The sequence below is a fragment of the Mustelus asterias genome, chromosome 6, assembly GCF_964213995.1.
Source record: "Mustelus asterias chromosome 6, sMusAst1.hap1.1, whole genome shotgun sequence".
NCBI lineage: Eukaryota > Metazoa > Chordata > Chondrichthyes > Carcharhiniformes > Triakidae > Mustelus > Mustelus asterias.
Genome location: NC_135806.1, coordinates 93,101,676 through 93,123,628, shown reverse-complemented (window position 1 = coordinate 93,123,628; position 21,953 = coordinate 93,101,676). Strand labels below are relative to the sequence as shown.

At 41.4% G+C, this 21,953-nt stretch overlaps 1 protein-coding gene across 1 annotated transcript in view; it reads left to right on the top strand.

Annotated features, from left to right (window-relative positions):
* LOC144495003 (uncharacterized) overlaps positions 1 to 21,953 on the top strand; it is a 218,217-nt gene that overhangs the window by 4,513 nt on the left and 191,751 nt on the right. Inside the window, exon 2 of the mRNA XM_078214763.1 lies at positions 20,629 to 20,750. Coding sequence (XP_078070889.1) covers positions 20,643 to 20,750 — 108 coding nt within the window. The 5' untranslated portion in view covers positions 20,629 to 20,642. The remainder of the gene's footprint in view (positions 1 to 20,628; positions 20,751 to 21,953) is intronic.

The window sequence follows — 21,953 nt, the reverse complement described above, 5'->3', positions numbered from 1 at the left end:
CCACCCAATGCCTGCTGCCTTAAAGGTGAATTTGCCATGCAATGTTTCTACCAACGGATTGTTCCAGGGACATCTATGTGATACCTCCGTCAGCTGCCTATCTCTGTGCCAATGAAGGCTTGTCAATGTATCAGTTGCTCAGTTAGGCTGAGAGGGCAGTTGGCTTCGGAGCCAAGGCTGACTTTTCCAGATATAAGGGCTCACTGACTACTCCTGTGGCCATCAAGGCGCTCGCACAGCAGCCTTTGTGAACAGAATGGGCTTCCAATGCTCAGGTTGTCTGATTTACCGTAAGGGCTGGAACTTTCTGGTTGTTCACACCAGCAGTTATTTTGGTCCCACTGATGGTGCACCTCCATCACGGGTTTCATGACGGCAAGGCGTGCATTCAGTGGGAAATCCCATTCATAATGGTGGGACTAGAAGATCTCTCCTGCTGCCGTGAAACATGTGGGATATGCAATAAATCCCGCCCCAGATCTAAGTTCTGCCACATCCAGTCATGAATGATGGACAACTAACCAACCCACCAAAGGAGGAGACTCCTCAAATACCTCCATCCTCAATGATGGGAAGCCCAGCACATTATTGCAAATGATAAGGCTGATGCATTTGCAATAATCTTCGGCCAGAAATGCCAATTGGCTGATCCGTCTCGGCCTCTTTCAGAGGTCCCTAGCATCACAGATTCCAGTCTTTGATTTGATTTGTTATTGTCACATGTATTAGTATAGAGTGAAAAGTATTGTTTCTTGCACGCTATACAGACAAGGCATACAGTCCTCAGCCAATTTGATTTACTCCGCGTGAAGAAACTGCTGAAGGCACTAGATATGTAAAGGCTATGGGCCCTGACAAATAATCCGACAATAGTACTGAAGAATTATGCTGCAAAACTTGCTGTGGCCCTAGCTAAGCTGTTACACTACATTGGCATCTACCCAGCAATGTGGAAAATTGCCCAGGTTATGTCCTATATACAAACAAACAGGACAAATCCAACCCGGCCAATACTGCCCTGTCAGTCGACTATCAATCATCAGTAAAGTGGTGGAAGGGGTAATCAACAGTGCTATCAAGTCCACTTGCTGAGCAATAATGTGCTTATTGATGCTCAGTTTGGGTTCCAACAGGACAACTCAGTTCCTGACCTCATTATAGCCTTGGTTCAAACAGGGACAAAAGAGCTGAATTCCAGATTAGGTGGGAGTGACTGCCCCTGATATCAAGGCAACATTTGACTGGGGGTGACATCAAGGAGCCCTAGCAAAACCAGAGTCAAAGGGAATCATGGGAAGACTTTCTGCTGGTTGGAATCATACGTAGCACAAAGGACAATGGTTGTGGTTGTTGGAGCTCAATCATCTCAGTTCCAGGATATCAATGCAGGAGTTCCTCAAGATAGTGTTCTCAGCCCTGTGATCTTCAGCTGCTTCATCAATGAGCTTCCTTCCATCATAAGGAGAAGTGGAGATGCTTGTTGATAACTGCACAATATTCAGCACCATTTACAACTCCTCAGATAATTAAGCAGCCCATATCCAAATGCAGCAAGACGTGGATAATATCCAGGCTTGGGCTGACGGGTGGCAGGTAACATTCACGCCATATAAGTGCCAGCCAATGACTATCTTCAACAAGAGAGAATCTAACCATCGCTCCTTGACATTCAATGGTATTATCATAGCTGAATCCCCCATTATCAACCTCTTGTAGGTTACAATTGACCAGAAACTAAACTGAACTGACCATATAAAAATTGTGGTTAGAACAAAGAACAATACAGCACAGGAATAGGCCCTTTGGCCCTCCACGTCCGCGCCGCTCCCTGGTCCAAATTAGACCATTCTTTTGTATCCCTCCATTCCCACTCCGTTCATATGGCTATCTAGATAAGTCTTAAACGTTCCCAGTGTGTCCGCCTCCACCACCTTGCCCGGCAGCGCATTCCAGGCCCGTAAAATACGTCCTTCTGATATCCGTGTTAAACCTCCCCCCCCTCACCTTGAACCTATGACCCCTCGTGAACGTCACCACCGACCTGGGAAAAAGCTTCCCAGCGTTCACCCTATCTATGCCTTACATAATTTTATACACCTCTATTAGGTCACCCCTCATCCTCCGTCTTTCCAGTGAGAACAACTCCAGTTTACCCAATCTCTCCTCATAACTAAGCCCTTCCATACCAGGCAACATCCTGGTAAACCTCCTCTGCACTCTCTAAAGCCTCCACGTCCTTCTGGTAGTGTGGCGACCAGAACTGGGCGCAGTATTCCAAATGCGGCCGAACCAACGTTCTATACAACCGCAACATCAGACCCCAACTTTTATACTTTATGCCCCGTCCTATAAAGGCAAGCATGCCATATGCCTGATTCACTACCTTCTCCACCTGTGACGTCACCTTCAAGGATCTGTGGACTTGCACACCCAGGTCCCTCTGCATATCTACACCCTTTATGGTTCTGCCATTTATCGTATAGCTCCCCCGTACGTTAGTTCTACCAAAATGCATCACTTCGCATTTATCTGGATTGAACTCCATCTGCCATTTCTTTGCCCAAATTTCCAGCCTATCTACATCCTTCTGTAGCCTCTGACAATGTTCCTCACTATCTGCAAGTCCAGCCATTTTCGTGTCGTCCGCAAACTTACTGATCACCCCAGTTACACCTTCTTCCAGATCGTTTATATAAATGACAAACAGCAGAGGTCCCAATACAGAGCCCTGCGGAACACCACTAGTCACAGGCATCCAGCCGGAAAAAGACCCTTCCACTACCACCCGCTGTCTTCTGTGACCAAGATGTGGAGATGCTGGCGTTGGACTGGGGTGACCACAGTAAGAAGTCTCACAACACCAGGTTAAAGTCCAACAGGTTTATTTGGTAGCAAATACCATTTGCTACCAAATAAACCTGTTGGACTTTAACCTGGTGTTGTGAGACTTCTTATTCTGTGACCAAGCCAGTTCTCCACCCATCTAGTCACCTCCCCCTTATGAGAGCCAACCTTTTGCACCAACCTACCATGAGGGACTTTATCAAACGCCTTACTAAAGTCCATATGGACGACATCCACGGCCCTTCCCTCGTCAACCATTCTAGTCACTTCTTCAAAAAACTCCACCAGGTTAGTGAGGCATGACCTCCCTCTCACAAAACCATGCTGACTATCGTTAATGAGTTTGTTCCTTTCTAAATGCGCATACATCCTATCTCTAAGAATCCTCTCCAACAACTTCCCTACCACGGACGTCAAGCTCACCGGCCTATAAGTACCCGGGTTATCCTTCCTACCCTTCTTAAATAACGGGACCACATTAGCTATCCTCCAATCCTCTGGGACCTCACCTGTGTCCAGTGACAAGACAAAGATTTGCGTCAGAGGCCCAGCGATTTCATCTCTCGTCTCCCTGAGCAGCCTTGGATAGTTTCCATCAGGCCCTGGGTTAGAGGCTAGGAATTCTGCAACGAGTAACTCATTTCCTGACTCCCCAAAGGCTGACCACCATCTAACAAGACACAAGTCAGGAGTGTGATGGAATACTCTCTGATTGCCTAGATGAGTGGAATTTCAACAACACTCAAAAGAGCTTGACGTCATCCAGGACAAAGTAGCTCATTTGATTGGCACCCCATCCATAAATATAACAGTCGCAGCAGTGTATACCTAAGTCAGCACCTCGCAAACTCACAACATCTGCTATCTAGAAGAACAAGGGCAGCAGATGCATGGGAACGCCACCACCTGGAAGTTGCCCTTCAAACCATTCACCATTCTGGCTTAGAAATATATCGCCGTTCCTTCAGTGTCATTGGGTCAAACTCCTGGAACTCTCTCCTTAACACCGCTGTGGGTGTACCTACATCACATGGACTGTAGCAGTTCAAGAAGGCAGCTCACCATCGCTTTTTCAATGGCAATTAAGGATGGGCAATAGATGCTGGCCTAGTCAGCGACACCCACATCTCAAACACAAATGAAAAATTGGATAGATGTTAGCTAGGACACCGGGGAGAACTCACCTGCTCTTCACAAGATTGGGATTGTTTATGTCCATCCAGGAGAGCAGACAGGATCCTTGTTTAATGTCTCATTTGAAAGATGACTGTCAATCTATTGATTAAAATTCTAAGTTGTGTGAAATCATTCCCAGTTTTCATCCCTTGAATAAAAATTTAAATTATTGTTATGTTTTGAGATTTTCTTTTACCTATTTGGCTCAGAAGGTAATAATGCTGAATACTTTGCTGTAGTAAATGCTTTGTGGCAGAAGGGGGAGACATTTATACAATGCTGGAGCTTCCTCTGAAGAAACCAGAACAAACATTATGCCTTGTCCTAATAAATATCATAACTATAAGAATATTAGAAATTTTAACAAGATTCTACTTAGAGAATCTCATGCTTTCAGTTACAGTGGAAACCAAGTGACATTTTCCAACCTTTGTGTTACTGTTCTGGGAATGAAGTGCATTTCATGAATGCATTATTTTACACTTATTGGTATTCTCAATTTCAATGAGAGATGTAGAGTAACAGGTGTCAAATTTTGCTTCAGTGGTAGAACTCTCAGTCCTGAGCCAAAGTCATGGGCTAAGCCCCATTTCAGAGACTTAAGCATGTAACTTTTGCTTAATACTGAAGGCTTGCTGCAACATTGCTGCCTTTGCTGTACAGGAAAACAAATGTACACTGCATAAACAGGATTTTACATTTTCCTACATCACAAGAGAGGCAACTTTTCTAGAATAATTAATTGGCTGTGAAATACCATAAAGAACAAAGAACAATACAGCACAGGAACTGGCCCTTCGGCCCTCCAAGCCCGCGCTACTCCCTGGTCCAAACTAGACCATTCTTTTGTATCCCTCCATTCCCACTCCGTTCATGTGGCTATCTAGATAAGTCTTAAACGTTCCCAGTGTGTCCACCTCCACCACCTTGCTTGGCAGCGCATTCCTGGCCCCCACCACCCTCTGCGTAAAATACGTCCTTCTGATATCTGTGTTAAACCTCCCCCCGCCTCACCTTGAACCTATGACCCCTCGTGAACGTCACCACCGACCTGGGAAAAAGCTTCCCACCGTTCACCCTATCTATGCCTTTCATAATTTTATACACCTCTATTAGGTTACCCCTCATCCTCCACCTTTCTAGTGAGAACAACCCCAGTTTACCCAATCTCTCCTCATAACTAAGCCCTTCCATACCAGGCAACATCCTGGTAAACCTCCTCTGCACTCTCTAAAGCCTCCACGTCCTTCTGGTAGTGTGGCGACCAGAACTGGGCGCAGTATTCCAAATGCGGCCGAACCAACGTTCTATACAACTGCAACATCAGACCCCAACTTTTATATTCTGTGCCCCGTCCTATGAAGGCAAGCATGCCATATGCCTTCTTCACTACCTTCTCCACCTGTGACGTCACCTTCAAGGATCTGTGGACTTGCACATCCAGGTCCCTCTGCGTATCTACACCCTTTATGGTTCTGCCATTTATCGTATAGCTCCCCCCTACGTTAGTTCTACCAAAATGCATCACTTCGCATTTATCTGGATTGAACTCCATCTGCCATTTCTTTGCCCTAATTTCCAGCCTATCTACATCCTTCTGTAGCCTCTGACAATGTTCCTCACTATCTGCAAGTCCAGCCATTTTCGTGTCGTCCACAAACTTACTGATCACCCCAGTTACACCTTCCAGATCGTTTATATAAATGACAAACAGCAGAGGTCCCAATACAGAGCCCTGCGGAACACCACTAGTCACAGGCATCCAGCCGGAAAAAGACCCTTCCCCTACCACCCTCTATCTTCTGTGACCAAGCCAGTTCTCCACCCATCTCGCCACCTCCCCCTTTATCCCATGAGAATAGAAGTCTGGTACCTCCCAACTCCATGCCCATCTTTTCTGGAATTCCATTTTCAAATCCCTCCAAGCAGATTTCTACCCTGCACAAAACCAAGATGGCTATTATCAAAGTCGCAAGTACCATTCTCATGCGACTGTGACTATGGTAGACTATCCTCCTCCACGGCTTCTCCTCCATTGTCTAATTGGGCAGGACTTCACTTGTCTGTTTCCTTACTTATCTATCTAGTCCTAGTCAGAAAGTCACCTGCAATGGCTTATCTTCCTGTTCCTACAATTGTATACCTCTGTTGCCCTTCAGAGCACAGTAAGAAGTCTCACAACACCAGGTCAAAGTCCAACAGATTTATTTGGTAGCACAAGCTTTCGGAATGCCGCTCCTTCTTAAGGTGAGTGACCCCTTCAGGGATCCACCTTTGTTGCCCTTTTAATTCTCATCTTTGTGCTGCCTGCTGGTGACCTCATCCAAAAACACAAGTTTCCACATGTAAACTGCACCCCATCACCACCTTTCTTGACCTCAAATGCCCCTTTAACTGATAATGGGACCAAATCTATCATCTTCACTTGCTGCCAAAAATTCTGTTCCTTCGCCATGAGCATCATCCCGCTCCCTGGCAACTGTTTTAAATCTGAACTAAACTGTTTGCAACCTGGGTGTCATGCTTGACTGCAAAATGAGTTTCTGATCACAAATCCACTCCATCATTCTGAATTCCTATTTCCACTTCTGTAACAACACTTGACCCCACCCCTGGTTCTGCTTATCTGCTGCTGAAACACTTATCCATGCCTTTGTTATTTCTGGACTGGCCTCTGTTCTAACATATTCCTGACCAATCTCCTATCTTTCATACTCCACAAACTTAAGCTCATACACAACACTGTTGCTTATATTCTAAACTCTCATCAAGTCTCCGACTCAAGAACAGCTTCTTCCCTGCTGCCATCAGACTTTTGAATGGACCTACCTTGCATTAAATTGATCTTTCTCTATACCCTAGCTATGACTGTAACACTACATTCTGCACTCTCTCGTTTCCTTCTCAATGAACGGTATGCTTTGCCTGTATAGCGCGCAAGAAACAATACTTTTCACTGTATACTAATACATGTGACAATAATAAATCAAAGCAAATTCATTTATCATCCTATGCTTACTGTCCTATTTGTTTCCTGGTTAAGCAACGCCTTGATTTTAAAATTCTCAACCTTGTTTTCAAATCCCTCGAGTGCCTTTACTGGCACATTTCAGTAAATTTCCTCACCTCACTAACCTTCTGAGATATCTACTCTCCTCTAATTCTGGCCTCTATATCTCCCTAATTTTAATTGTTCCAACGTACCTTCACTGCCAAGGTTCTGAGACATTGCCTAAATCTGACCACTTTTCTCACTCTCTTTCCTCCTCTTAAGACCCTCCTGAAAACCTATTCTGCACCAATATCCTCTTATTGGTGACATGTTTTGATTGGTAATGGTCTTGTGAAGTGCCTTAGGATATTTTATGATGATCTAGGCACTCTTTGTAAATGCAAGTTTGTGTTAGGAGATCATGAGGACATGAAAGGCTCTATATAAATGCAAATGATTTCTTTCAAACAAAGCATTCTTCCCCTTTTGATCTGGTGTGACAATATATTTTCATTTTAATTTTGATTTGATTTTGATGTATTTTAATTTTTAACTATGATGTTCAGCATTATACATTTCCTGCTGTTAAACAATAAACCAGTAAACCTTGCAAAGAAACAAATGGGAAGTGACACCGCTTTAACCATAAATATTCTGTAGGCTCCGCAACAGATAATTCTAGATTCTGCTACCTAGAGTGGAGATGCAGTTTATGAGCAGAAAGAACTATCCAATAATTGTAAAAGAGAAAGAAGGAACGTAAGAGGGGTTGGAAAAAGGTAAATGCGAGGTGATGCATTTTGGTAGATTGAACCAGGGAAGGATTTATTCAGTTAATGGTAGGGCATTGGGGAGAGTTACAGAACAAAAAGATCTAGGGGTACATGTTCATAGCTCCTTGAAAGTGGAGTCACAGGTGGACAGAGTGGTGAAGAAGGCATTCGGCATGCTTGGTTTCATCGGTCAGAACATTGAATACAGGAGTTGGGACGTCTTGTTGAAGTTATACAAGACATTGGTAAGGCCACACTTGGAATACTGTGTGCAGTTCTGGTCACCCTATTATAGAAAAGATATTATTAAACTAGAAAGAGTGCAGAAAAGATTTACTAGGATGCTACCAGGACTTGATGGTTTGAGTTATAAGGAGAGGCTGGATAGACTGGGACTTTTTTCTCTGGAGCGAAGGAGACTGAGGGGTGATCTTATAGAGGTCTATAAAATAATGAGGGGCACAGGTCAGCTAGATAGTCAATATCTTTTCCCAAAGGTAGGGGAGTCTAAAACTAGAGGGCATAGGTTTAAGATGAGAGGGGAGAGATACAAAAGTGTCCAGAGGTGCAATTTCTTCACACACAGGGTGGTGAGTGTCTGGAACAAGCTGCCAGAAGTAGTAGTAGAGGCGGATACAATTTTGTCTTTTAAAAAACATTTAGATAGTCACATGGGTAAGATGTGTATAGAGGGATATGGGCCAAATGCGGGCAATTGGGATTAGCTTAGGGGTTTAAAAAAAGGGGCAGCATGGACAAGTTGGGCCGAAGGGCCTGTTTCCATGCTGTAAACCTCTATGACTCTATGAAATACTTGGAGTGAGTAGAAGAATTTGATGAGACAATGAGAGAGAGGAACAGTAGGAATATTAGAGGAACAAGGACAGAGAATGAAAGAGACAATGAAAGAGACTGAAGAGGATGAGCACAATCCAGTTGCAACCCAATTGCAAATATGGTATGTCAAAAATCATATTGAATGAGTTAGATTTCTAAATTTCCACTATAGCCTTAAATTCCATTATCAATTCCCCGGATACATTTTTATTGGACCACTTTGTTAACTTGTTTCTTATTTAAGTATCTACAGAAACTCTTTATATTATTAGTTAGCTTTCTCTCGTACGCTTGCTTTTTTCAGCTTATCAATCTTTTTGTCATTCTTTGCTGTTCTTTATATTTTTCCAATCTTCTGACCTGCCCATCTTTGTACAAATAACTTCATACTGTCTTTAAGTTTAACACTGTCTTTAACTTGTTAACCATGATAATGAGCACTCCCCTTAGAATGTGTCAATTCCAAATGTGTGTATTCTGAAATATCCCTTTAAATGTCTGCACTGAACCTCCTATTGATCTATCCTTTATGCACACTTGTCAGTGTACTTTAGATAGCTCCATCTTCATGCCCTCATAATTGCTCTTATTTTAGTTTAAAATACTAGTTTTGGATGCACTCTTTTGTCTCCCTTAAACTGAATGTAAAATCCAATCATATTATGATCTCTGCTACCTAGTGGTGCCTTCACTATGAGGTTATCAATTAATCATATCTCATTGCACAATACAAGTCTGGTATAATCTTCACTCCAGCTGGCTCCAGAAGATGCTGTCCTAAGAAACTTTCTCGAAAATATTCAATAAACTCCTCATCTACCATGCCTTTGCCCATTTGATTTTTTCCAATCTATGTGTAGATTAAAATCTCCCAAGATTTTATAATTTCTTATCTCTACCCAAAACGCTTCTACATCACGAAATCACGAACTTGAGTCATCCCTCTCTAATGTGCTTTTATCATCATTAATTAACAGAGCCACCCCGCCATCTTTACCTAACTTCTTGTCCTTCCTAAATATCACAAGCTCTTAAATATTCAGATTCCAATCTCTTTCATCCTGTAGCCATGTCTCTGTACTCGCTATCAGTTCGTACTTATTCATTTCTATTTACACTATCAGTTCATCTATTTTGTTTTGAATGCTTCGATACAGAATCTTTATTATTTTGTAGCATATAGCTTTATCTGCAGATTTACTCTTAGATTTATACTCTCTGTCCCCTCTTGTCATTGTCCGTTTATCATTTCCCCTATGAATAACTTTTCTCACTTGCCTGGCCTCTACTCTTTGGTTTACCACATCTTCCCAAATTTGATTCCTTATCCCGACTATTCAACTCTCTTTACTTCCCTAGTTAACGGTGATTTTCAGTATGCTACTCTGACTTTGGGGGCATATTTGTAAGCCTTGTATAAAGTGACTAACAGTAGCTAGAATGATGTTCCCTATTTTGGAGGTCACTGGAACAGAACTGGTGAAGTTTGAATCAAACCTTGTATCCACGGGCTGTTTGTAACTATCAATATTAAAGTATAAACATTGTAGCAAAGCATAGAAAATGGGAGTAGAATGAATGCATCATTTTGGTCCCATTTGACTACTCAGCATGAGTTTTGAAAATCTGAATTTGTTTTGGAAACTTCCATTTCTCTAAGGGTGAGAAGTCCTCTTTCTCGTTTCCTCTCTAAGGCTTTACTTACATTTACTTTTGCTACCAAATATACCTGTTGGACTTTAACCTGGTGTTGTTAAACTTCTTACTGTGTTTACCCCAGTCCAACGCCGGCATCTCCACATCTTTACTTACATTCACCAGTGCAATGTCCTTCGACTCTTAAAAGCGGGGAGAAAAAAGATTCATACTTGCATTTTCACATTAATGTTGCATAAATCTGAGAAGGAAAGTTGTTGATCAAATTTTGCTTAAACATTATAAAATACTATATAGATACAGTAACATTATGAATTTGTGGAAATTAAGCAGATTATCTTTTATGATCTCACCCCTTCAGAAGCAGCCTAGTGAGCCTGTTTTTCCACAGTGGAAGATTGTGTTTGATATTAAATTGGTAGTTTACTATAAATTTGTCTTTCCAAATTTTCATTGTATAAGGTGCATAGCAGGAAATATCATGCAAAATAATCCTTGAAACTGCTTTCAAGAATGAATAATGAAGTGTAAAGGTCGTGAGCTTTTTGTTTAGTCTTCTTGCATATTGGCAGCAATCTGGTTTGGTCTGTTGGTATTCTTGTGAGGAGCCAATTAAAATATTTAACAGCTTTCCAAAGTACATTCCAAAGAGTATTCCTTAATATATTTCTAGACCAAAAAATGACCAAGGTTTGAATTTTCAGTTGGGATGACTTGAGAGCCCTTTAAAAATGGCAGGTTGGTCCCGAATCGGGATTTCTGATCCCATTTCAGGACTGTCCAATTTTCAACCTTATAAAGGGTGTGAGGTTGTGGGCTGGTTCCTGTCAATCTCGCACCCAGGGTTCCCGACCTGGCTGGCTCCATTGCGGAAATAGGTGTGTCCTGCTTCTCTGCAATATTCATGGAGTCAGGCTAGGTTTTTAAAGAGTCATGGTTCATAGCACCTGAAACTTGTTGTGAACCCTAGCATAAATTACATTTTTAAAAAGTGAATTGTAAAGGACCTCTTCATACTCCCCCGGTGCCAAGTTATGGCACTCCACCCATCCCCTATGGCTCTTCATGCCCCTATGCCAAGCTATGGCACTTCCACATTCATTGATTCTATAAATGTATAGTAGGTCAATGAACCATATAGTGATGCTAGAATGTGCTTAAAAAAGATTTTAAAAAGTCATTCATTCACCCTTTTCCATGATATTAAAAACGTAATTTCACTACAAGGCAATAAAAGTGTCAATCATCCAGATCCTTTAAAGTATTTTATGTAAAACAAACAGTGGAATTGACTGCAGAGATCAGAAAGCCAGAGCTGTCAATCAGGAGGTTTGTTCTCTGGTGCTCACTTGTTTCAACAAGAGTAATGGATGTCTGGGCTCTCACCCAAACATATGTAAGGCTGCCAGATCAGGGACAGTTTAAAAATGGAACAGGTGATTTTCTCACATCTTTTCTGCCAATCTGACATTGCAATTTTAGATTAGCCCCAAGCCAATGGGGTCCTCCTTAAAAATGCAGATTGGCTCCAAATTATGTCATCAGACCCAGAATCTGCTATTTTAGCCAAAGTAGGGTGACAATGAAGTGTTTCCTCATCGAGCCAAACCTGTCAGATACAGCAACCAAACCAACTCTTATCGAGGCCAGTCTTCCATCACCAATCACCCTTTTATTTACAGTGATACCTGAATGCTATTCAATGGCTACAGAGTGCAGATCCGTCCCGAGTCTATCGACTGCCGGCCTGAGTGGAGCCAGCTGATTTTAAACCCCTCGCTGCTCCTTCCCTATTGGGTGAGCTTACACTCACAATATCGGGGAACTCGTATTCACAGGGGAGCATCATTAGATTGCCTGGGGCAGTCGAATGATGCTCCCCCGTGGCCGTCATAACAGTGAGGTTTAAAATTTTAATTTGATTCCTCTGGGCCCTACTACAAAACTTTTGGTCCCCCCTTTACTGGGCTTCCCTTTTGTCCAGAGTGCAATTCCCTTGCTGAGCTCCACTGATTCACTTCACTTATTTTGAGAAATGTTTCCTTGAACCTTCAGTGGTGGCGTACTGCCACCTGAATTTAATGATCTAACAGCAGCTTTCAGCCATTTTCCTGGCTGTTTGGATCAGGAAGTACATAGGAAGTGTACAAATGAGGTCCAAATGACAAAATTGGCCGAGCTGCAGGGGAGGCATGCAACTCAGTTTGCAACATTCCTGCTGAGAGTTAAAATTAAGCCCTTAGACTTCACTAATTTGATGTGTCATTTGCGCAGATCATATATAATTTGTATGGAATGCAACATTTGTAATTATTTTCAATTGTTAATGTCCCACAGTATTAACATGTAAGGGTCTTTAAAGTCAGTTTTTATTGCTGATTCAAAAACCCATTTTTTGCCTCTGGTTTTTCTGTATTTTAGCATTGAAAATGCAGAGAAAAACAGTAACAATCCATTTTTATTTTGAATGTCAATAAACCTCAAGAAAGAGACTACCAGGACACGTTTAAACGAGATGATAACCAGCAATTATTTACAGGCACCACCTAAATGTAGTTATAAAAGATCCAATGATACTTAGTTGAAAAACAATACAAGAGTTCTCCTTAATTTTAAAACAGATAACTGCTGTATTTAGTGGAATAAACAAAGCATTATCGAATCATAAAATTGTACAGCATTGAGGCAACAACAAAGTTGTGCTGTTGCTTATAGAAAGAGCTAAGTGCTCATTCTTTCTTTGTGTATGTAGAATGTTTAAGTTTTTTACTGGTCAGGATTAAAAATATAACTTTGATTTTATTCTATTGTGTTTTGAACACTCATTTTGAAAGTATAGTTGCATTATGAACATTTATTGTGGAGATTTGTTCTCTACGGATGTAGAAATGTAGCTGACCATGTAGATGCCTCTTCCCAAATCATGCACAAAAAACTGGAACCCAGACAACTTTGTGTTGTGCACTCAGTGCTTCCTCATACAATGCCAAAGTACAGTTCACAGCTTGATTTAAATCTCTTTATTTAATATGCCAATATCAGCACTCAGCACCTCCCTTGTTTTCTGAAGCTCCAGTTTGCAACTCCAGATCTTGCATGTCTCGTTATTTCCTTCAAAGGTCAGGCCTTCTATTGCAATATTGAGACTGCTCACCAATTAAAACGCTTGCTTTGAGACAATATATATAATTTCAACAAGTTATCCTGCAGATATATAAAACATACCATGAAAAAACATAACTCATGGGAAGCTTTTCTTTAAATTAACTGATCAAAATCGATGATACTTTTCCATTACACAAATATAATGGAAATGCTTTAGTACATTTGATGTGTCCAGCTGCAGAATTTCTTGATAAATATAACATATAACTTCTGTGAATTACTGATAACATATAAAAGTAATTATCTGTTATGTTGAGAATTAAGTACAAAATAGAAAGTGAAAACTTATATTTCAAAATTGCTATCATTCCCAGGAGAGGTTTCAGGGTGCTTACAAGGCAATGAACAAAATGTGAACACTGATTGGAAGAGAGAGAAGGGAGAGGGGTATGGAGAAGAAATTACATAGGGTGAGGCATATGACTTTACAATTTTTAGATGTTGTTCTCTGGGTGTGGGTGATGCTGAAAAGGCCACATTTATTGCACATGCTAAAGGATTGGTATCAAAATTTTCCGTGATCTTCTGCTGTCCTTGTAGTGATCGTGCTTTTACAATGCTAGTAGATGGTGACTAAAGGAGTTGTCAGTGGTGGAATGGTGGAAGCAGGGAATGAGGTATAAGCCACTGTCAAATTTGCTCACCTCGCCATTACCTCATGGGTTCAAAAGTCCTTGTGCCAATTTAGATGTCACCCAGACAGTCATTCACTCACTGTAGGCCAGACATTGTGTTGATCAGGGAATCAATAGTGCTGAAGAGAAAAATACATCTCCATCACGGTTCAGTGAAGCCTCTCTGTGAATTCAAATTTGACCATCTGTCATGGTGGGATTCAAACTTAGGTCCCCAGAGCATTACCCTATGTCTCTGGGTTTCTAGCCCAGTAATGATACCACCATGCCACCTCCCCCCATCTTCTGTGATCATAACTTAGCTGGGTGTTCAGAGAATGAAATACTTTTCTATTAATGAGTCTCACAAGTGCTGCCAGGGAGTTCTCCAGGCCATATTCGTGCTGTCGATGGTGCCTGTACTTGCAGGAAGTCTGAGATCACAGCAAATCCCATGGCTCAGGTAGTATGGTTTGTGCCATCCATGTAGAACTGCAGATAATTCTCAGCTTTATTGAAAAGGGCATCTGTGGCCTATGTATTTGTGTGATGCCAATTGTGAGATTCTGAAAGTCCTTAGTGGACCCTTGAAGGGATCTGCTGGCAAAAGAAAAAAAAGTGGTGTTTACCTTCAAAGCAACCAGCATAGGTTGCCCTTAAGTCCTTACAGCATGTGCTCCTCACTGAGAAAGGGCTACCACATCCCAAGACAAGTAAAGGTGCATACTGCAGTGTCTTCTTATTTCTATGTATGAGCTGCAGCTTCTGTAGACCATGGTTGCGCCAAATATCTTAGTAGAGTTTGCACTCCTTGAGAGTAACTGGGGTTTTCTGGGGCCCGTTGGCTCTTGCTCCACAACACAGTGGTTTCCCTGAAGCTGCGTCACTCGTAGCAAGCCCTTTTCCTCAAGGTAGCGTTGCCTACAGCTTGATTTCTCCATTCGTGCATACGTGAATGGATACAATTGAACCATCACTAGTAGTTCCCCTTGAATGGTGTCCCTCCATCTCCAAAGGAGCAATCTAATCTGAGGCCTATGAGCTTCTCTCAATCTGTACATTGCACCCTCAGGCCACCCCTTGCAGGCTGATGACATTGTGGAGGTCGGTAGGTGGCTGAGCATCCCTCTGTGCACTCACTATTTGCAATGCACACCATTTGTAAAGGAGCGAAGTTTGTTCATTATGCATTAGACCCTTGAGTCCACTCACTGACCCATGCTGTCCATGATTTGAGCAGGAAATTAATAGGATGTCCCTCCAAAAGGCCCCAAATTGTTGTGCTCAAGTGCTCCCACACACCTTGCGACCACTCTCCTATAAATCTTTTCAAGCTTATTTTTACAACTGCCATTCATTACCCCCATCACCCACCAAGTTCCTTCCACCCCCCCCTCCATAGACAACATCTCCTAATTCCCATACCTCCTGTAATTAAAAAAATTACAGACGGCATGGTAGCACAGCGGTTAGCACTGCTGCTTCACAGTGGCAGGGACCCGTGTTCGATTCCCGGCTTGGGTCACTGTTTGTGTGGAGTTTGCATGTTCTCCCCGTGTTTGCGTGGGTTTCCTCCGGGTGCTCCGGTTTCCTCCCACATTCTGAAAGACGTGCTGGTTAGGTGCATTGACCCGAACAGGCGCCGGAGTGTGGCGACCAGGGGAATTTCACAGTAACTTCATTGCAGTGTTAATGTAAGCCTTACTTGTGACTAATAAATAAACTTTAATTATCCAGTCTACCACATTACCATTGACCCCATTATTGTACATAACAGGCGCCAGAGTGTAGCATCTAGGGGATTTTCACAGTAACTTCATCGCAATGTTAATGTAAGCCTACTTGTGACACTAATAAAGTTTAAAAAAAACAATATTCCTGTCTTCCCCCAAACGCTTCATTGTTGATGTCCTCAAACTGTTTGTTGACCTTTTCCCTCCATTCTTGAGGCCATATGAAAACCTAATTTTCGAGACCCACACCTTGAAAACATCCAGTACCCCTTCATGTCTTTTCAGCTGCTGAGATACAGAATACAGATACCTCTCCTGCCCTCTTTCTACCAATACCATGAATTGAACCCCCAGGACCAAATGCCTTAGCTGACTAACCATACCTATACACGATACTGTGCATGACCATCACTGCCTAGAGAGGCCTTCCCTCACCGATGACCAAGACCATGCAGAGCCCACTAGCATGGCCCATACAGCCCAAGGATAAGCTCTGAAATATTCTCCCAACAGCATGGCTTCAGCCCCTGGACAGTCTCTGGCCTTTCCCGAACAGTTCTTCAACTTTTGCACTTAGACTGTCTTTCATGCTTCCACTCTGTTTCTCACCTGCTTCCCAGTTCTACCTCCGTCTTACCCTCCCCGCTGCTTGTGGCCCCCATGCCCAGTCTTGGCACAGCTTGTGCTGCAGGCACCTGATATTTTGTAGTTATGATGTTAAAGGGAGACAAAAGCAGTGCTTTCTGAACTCAAGTTGTGGATGAGGAAGCCCTTAACTGAGGAAGAATGCTCTTGCTGTAGAGGGAATGCAGCAAAGGTTTACTAGGCTGATTCCTGGGATAATTGAACTGTCATATGAGGAGAGACTAAGTTGGTTAGGATCATATTCATTGGAGTTTAGAAGAGTGAGAGGGGATCTCATAGAAATTTATAAAATTCTAACAGGATTAGACAGTGTAGATTCGGAAAGAATGTTCCCAATGGTGGGGGAGTCCAGAACTAGGGGTCACACCTTTTAGGATTGAGGTGAGCAGAAATTTCTTCACCCAGAGAGTGGAGATCTGTGGAATTTACTCCACAGAAAGTAGTTGAGGCCAAAACAAATTTTTCAAAAATAAATTAGATACAGCTCTTGGGGCTAAAAGGATCAAGGGATATGTGGGGGGAAGGTGGGATCAGGGTATTGAATTTGATCAGCCGTAATAATGAATGATGCAGCAGGCTCGAAGGCCCAAATGGCTTACTCCTGCTTCTATTTTCTATGTGGGTTTCTATGTATGAAGCTTTCCAGGTGTGTGCCACTTGTGTACAGTTATAAATTATCCACTAGCAGATTTTAATTTAAAGGGGGAATGTAATTCTGGTGAATGAGTCTTTTAATTAATATTCATGAGATACAAAGTAAGGCAAATATGTTTTTATTCATTTATGGATGTGGGCTTCGCTGGCTAGGCCAGCATTTATTGCTCATATCTAATTGCCCTTGGAAAGATGATGGTGTGCTGCCTTCTAGAACTGCTGCAGTCCACGTAGTGTAGGTACACCGACAGTGCTGTTAGGGAGGGTTTCCAGGATTTTGACCTAGCGACAGTGAAGGAATGGCAATGTATTTCCAAGTCAGGATGGTGAGTGGCTGGAGGGGAACTTCTAGGTGGTGGTCTTCTCTTGTGTCTGCTGCTTTGTCCTTGTAGGCGATCGAGGTTGCGAGTTTGGAAGGTGCTGTGAGACCTTGGTGAGTTCCTGCAGAGCATCTTGTAGATGGTACACACTGCTGCCACTGTGCGTTGGTGGTAGAGAGAGTAAATGTTTGAGGATGAGGTGCCAATCAAGTGGGCTGCTTTGTTCTGGATGGTGTCAAATTTCTTGAGTGTTATTGGAATTGTACTCATTCAGGCAAATGGAGAATATTCCATCACACTACTGACTTGTGCTTTGTAGATTGTGGACAGGCTTTGGGGAGTCAGGAGGTGAGTTACTCACTGCAAGATTTATAGCCTGTAACTTGCTCTTGTAGCAAGTATTTTTGCACTTTTGTTTTGGGAGGCAGGAGAGCGAATGGTGTAAAATGGTAGCTATCGTGAAATATTCACAACATTAATGTACGTTAAGGGGATTAGCGGGGTAAATTTGTGGGGTTACAGGTAATGGGCCTGGATATGATGCTCTGTTGGAGAGTTGATGCAGACTCAATGGGGCGAATGGCCTCCTTCTGCACTGTAGGAATTTTACGATTCTGTGGTTACCGATCTTTATGATTGCTTGAAAAGGAAGTTCATAACAGAAACACATGAAAGCAGCTGCCTTAACTACTAGGAATTGAAAGTCTGACGTTATTGGTATGGATTGGTTACTTACTTAATAAACATGCTGGCTCATCAGGGAGTTAGCATGTTTTATGCTATCAACGTGCTTATCCTTATCCATGTTGCTGTTGCAGTTCTGCCTTTTAATTAACTGTGTTTAACTTTTTACTCAACACTAATTTGTTCCTTGGTTGTTGCATTTTAATTTTTTTCCCCCAGATAATGAAAGGAAAAAAGGAATTTTTGAATTGGAATAAAAAAATATTCACAGCAACAACTAAATCCACTTCTCTTAATTAAGATGGGGAGATGCGTACTATTAATAGTTGTCTTAAATTCTTGAACTGCTGCTTCTCATACAAAGTAGTTTTCAACTGCAGAAAGCAATACATCTTTCATGGGAATCACCGATCATAAATAACTAGTTATTATTATCTTGGCTTGAATGTTGGATGAGAATAGTTGATCAGAAGCTCTCCCAAAGACTATTATGCTGCATGTTGTTAATACTGAACAAACCAGATCCCAGATTGAAATCCGTCTCTTCTGATTGCAATCTTTTTTTCTGTATCGTAGAAATGAGGAAGAAGAACTACTGAACCCAAAAACACAGGACTCCAAATGATAACTTTCAAAAATTGAAGGATTAAAATGTTTATGAAACGACAAGACTTAAACATGCAAGATAAAAGATGAACAGTTAGAAAGAAATAACTGCCACAATGCTTAATCAGAGACACACAATAAAACTCTCTTTTTAGCCTCAGCTCCTATAGATGCTTAACCAAATAATCCACGAAATATTACCAATCCACAAAATTGTTTTTTTATAAACAAAAGTTTTTTAGCGACTTCCCAGAATAAATCCTCACTGGTGTGGTTTTCCGAAGTGAGACTCAAACCAGCTGTTTCTCAGGACAAATATTTTCGTGGCACAAAATATACGTTGCTTTTCTTCTTCAGTTAAAATACTTTCACAGCTTTTCCAGCACTCTCCAAACATAGGAGATGGCTTTCAGTGGGACTTCCCCCCCAGAGCAACTCACTGCAGCTTAAGTTCTGTTGTCATAAATACCCTTTTCATCTTATTCTACCATTGTCTTCTAACACCTTTGTAAACTCAGAATCCAAAAATATTAAAACCTTTCATGTTCCCATTTCACCACTATGTTTGAGTCCATCAAATTTCAAAACACCTGCCCCTGTTTACTTACAAATCTCATGTATAATGCAAATGATCTTTGTTGCCTACAAAACTTCTTTGCAATGCAATAGCCACATACTAATTTCAATACTTATCTCCAAATGCAAATTTCAAACTTCCTCTGCTTGTCGGTCAAAACCCACCATAAAGTCCCATTACAGAATTCAAAAAGGTAAAACCTTTAGTCTTTCAACCTTTAGACTCTACAGAAAATCAAAGACCAAGATACTGCATGTTCACTTCCGTGGTGTGTTACGACTGCAACAGTTGTTAATGCTGAAAAAATCTCAACTTCTCCTTTTGTTACCCTGGATACACACAGGCACAGCTTTACCTGTATGTACACAGAATATATACTAAACATAAACATATGCACACATCATCACAGGTGACAACAGCATTAAAAAAATGTCTATATTAGAAATGACAGCTGAAAATTAATTTTGTGCTACAAATTACAACAAAGTAGAGCATGTCCCATAATGTCAGCCCAAGTTTCACTCCAAATTGGGCTTCAATTCCATAAAACCAGATGTCAGTTGGGTGCTTGATGCAGCTCATTGGTCTAGGCCTTTACAAAATTGTCCCTCGTTGGCTCACATTATTATGACCAGATAAATTCCCCATTCCATGAGTTTAACATTTTACTTTCTTACTGAAGAAAGCTGAATCAATTTTTTTCTTTGCACACAAATTCATAAAGCCTGCTTTTGAGGAGTAAAAATCCTGAGATCAGGAAAAATAATTCACTTTTACATTGGTGCAGATGTTGGCTGGATTTTTCTTACACTCCGCGGAGTGTTTGCTGCCTGAAAGGAATCCCATTTTAGGCCCGACGCCCGATTCAATGGGCCATCTGGATTCCCGCCAAGGGCTAGTGGGCTGGGTGAATCCCAGCCGCCTAAGGCTGCACTTTGCGATTATGACAATTATGTAGACTATATAAATATGACAATTATTTTAAATTGGTTAGGTGCCTTTTTTATAGTTTTATCTTTGCAGTTCAATGTTATTTTTAATATATTGAAATGGTAAGCATCTTCAAATTATTCATTTCTGAAATAGATTTTAAAAAGGCATCGACTGATTAGAATAATTAATTTCACAGTATATAGTAGATTTATTTTTTTCAGTAACTGACAGAGTCTACACATCGATATCTACTTCAAATGGCTTTCAAAACATGTGCTACAAATCAGTTTAGTAATATTGCTTCTGCTGGATTGCATGCCAATCATATCTATTAACATTGTGTATGTAGTATCAATTTTAAAATGTATATTTTGAAAATATAGTTTAGGTTGGGACAAGTTCACTCAAGTATCTTCCAGATAGCGGTCTTTCCATGAATAATTGCCACAGTTCATCATTCTTGAATTCTGAGGAGCAATGCTGTAACAGCCAAATGCAACTACAGTCTGGAAAACCTACAATGGCGGACATTGATTTACAGGTATTCTGTCTTTTCATGTTTTTTGACAAAAAGAAAATGAAAGAAACCATATAAATTGTCTTCATATTTTTGTGAAAATAAATTAAATTTCAAATCATCTTAGATGGAATTAGAAGCTCTCCTGGCCCAAGATATATTGGATAAATTAGGACATGGAAACATCTATATTTATTCACCATATTTATTAACAACTTAGATGATGGGATAGAAAGCCACATATTCAAATTTTCCAATTACACAGATAAACAACATTGTAATCTTTGCAGGTGAAAGCATGAAATTACAAAGATACTGCTGGATTAAGTGAATGGGCAAAAACTGGCAAATGGATTTCAATGTAGGCAAATGTGAGATTATTCATTCTGTATCTAAAATGAATAAAATAGAGCACTTCTAAATGATAAAAAACTATAAATGATTGGGGGTTCAAGTACAAAAATCATTAAAGAATCATGAACATGTACAAAAATAATGAAAAACGTTACTGCAATATGGAGTGCTGGGCTTTATATCTAGAAGACTAGAACACAAAAGGGTAGAAGTCATACTTGAGAAATACAAAGGCCTGGTTAGACCATACTTGGCATACTCTGAATGGTTCTAGGCACCACACCTTAGAAAGGACATAAGGCTTTTATGAGAGTACAGCATAGATATATCAGAATAATACCTGGAGCCCAAGAGTTAATTGATGAGGGTAGATTACGAAGAACATAGAACATAGAACATAGAAAGCCACAGCACAAACAGGCCCTTCGGCCCACAAGTTGCGCCGATCACATCCCCACCTCTAGGCCTATCTATAGCCCTCAATCCCATTAAATCCCATGTACTAATCCAGAAGTCTCTTAAAAGACCCCAACGAGTTTGCCTCCACCACCACCGACGTCAGCCGATTCCACTCACCCACCACCCTCTGAGTGAAAAACTTACCCCTGACATCTCCTCTGTACCTACCCCCCAGCACCTTAAACCTGTGTCCTCTCGTAGCAACCATTTCAGCCCTTGGAAATAGCCTCTGAGAGTCTACCCTATCCAGACCTCTCAACATCTTGTAAACCTCTATCAGGTCACCTCTCATCCTTCGTCTCTCCAGGGAGAAGAGACCAAGCTCCCTCAACCTATCCTCATAAGGCATGCCCCCCAATCCAGGCAACATCCTTGTAAATCTCCTCTGCACCCTTTCAATGGCTTCAACATCTT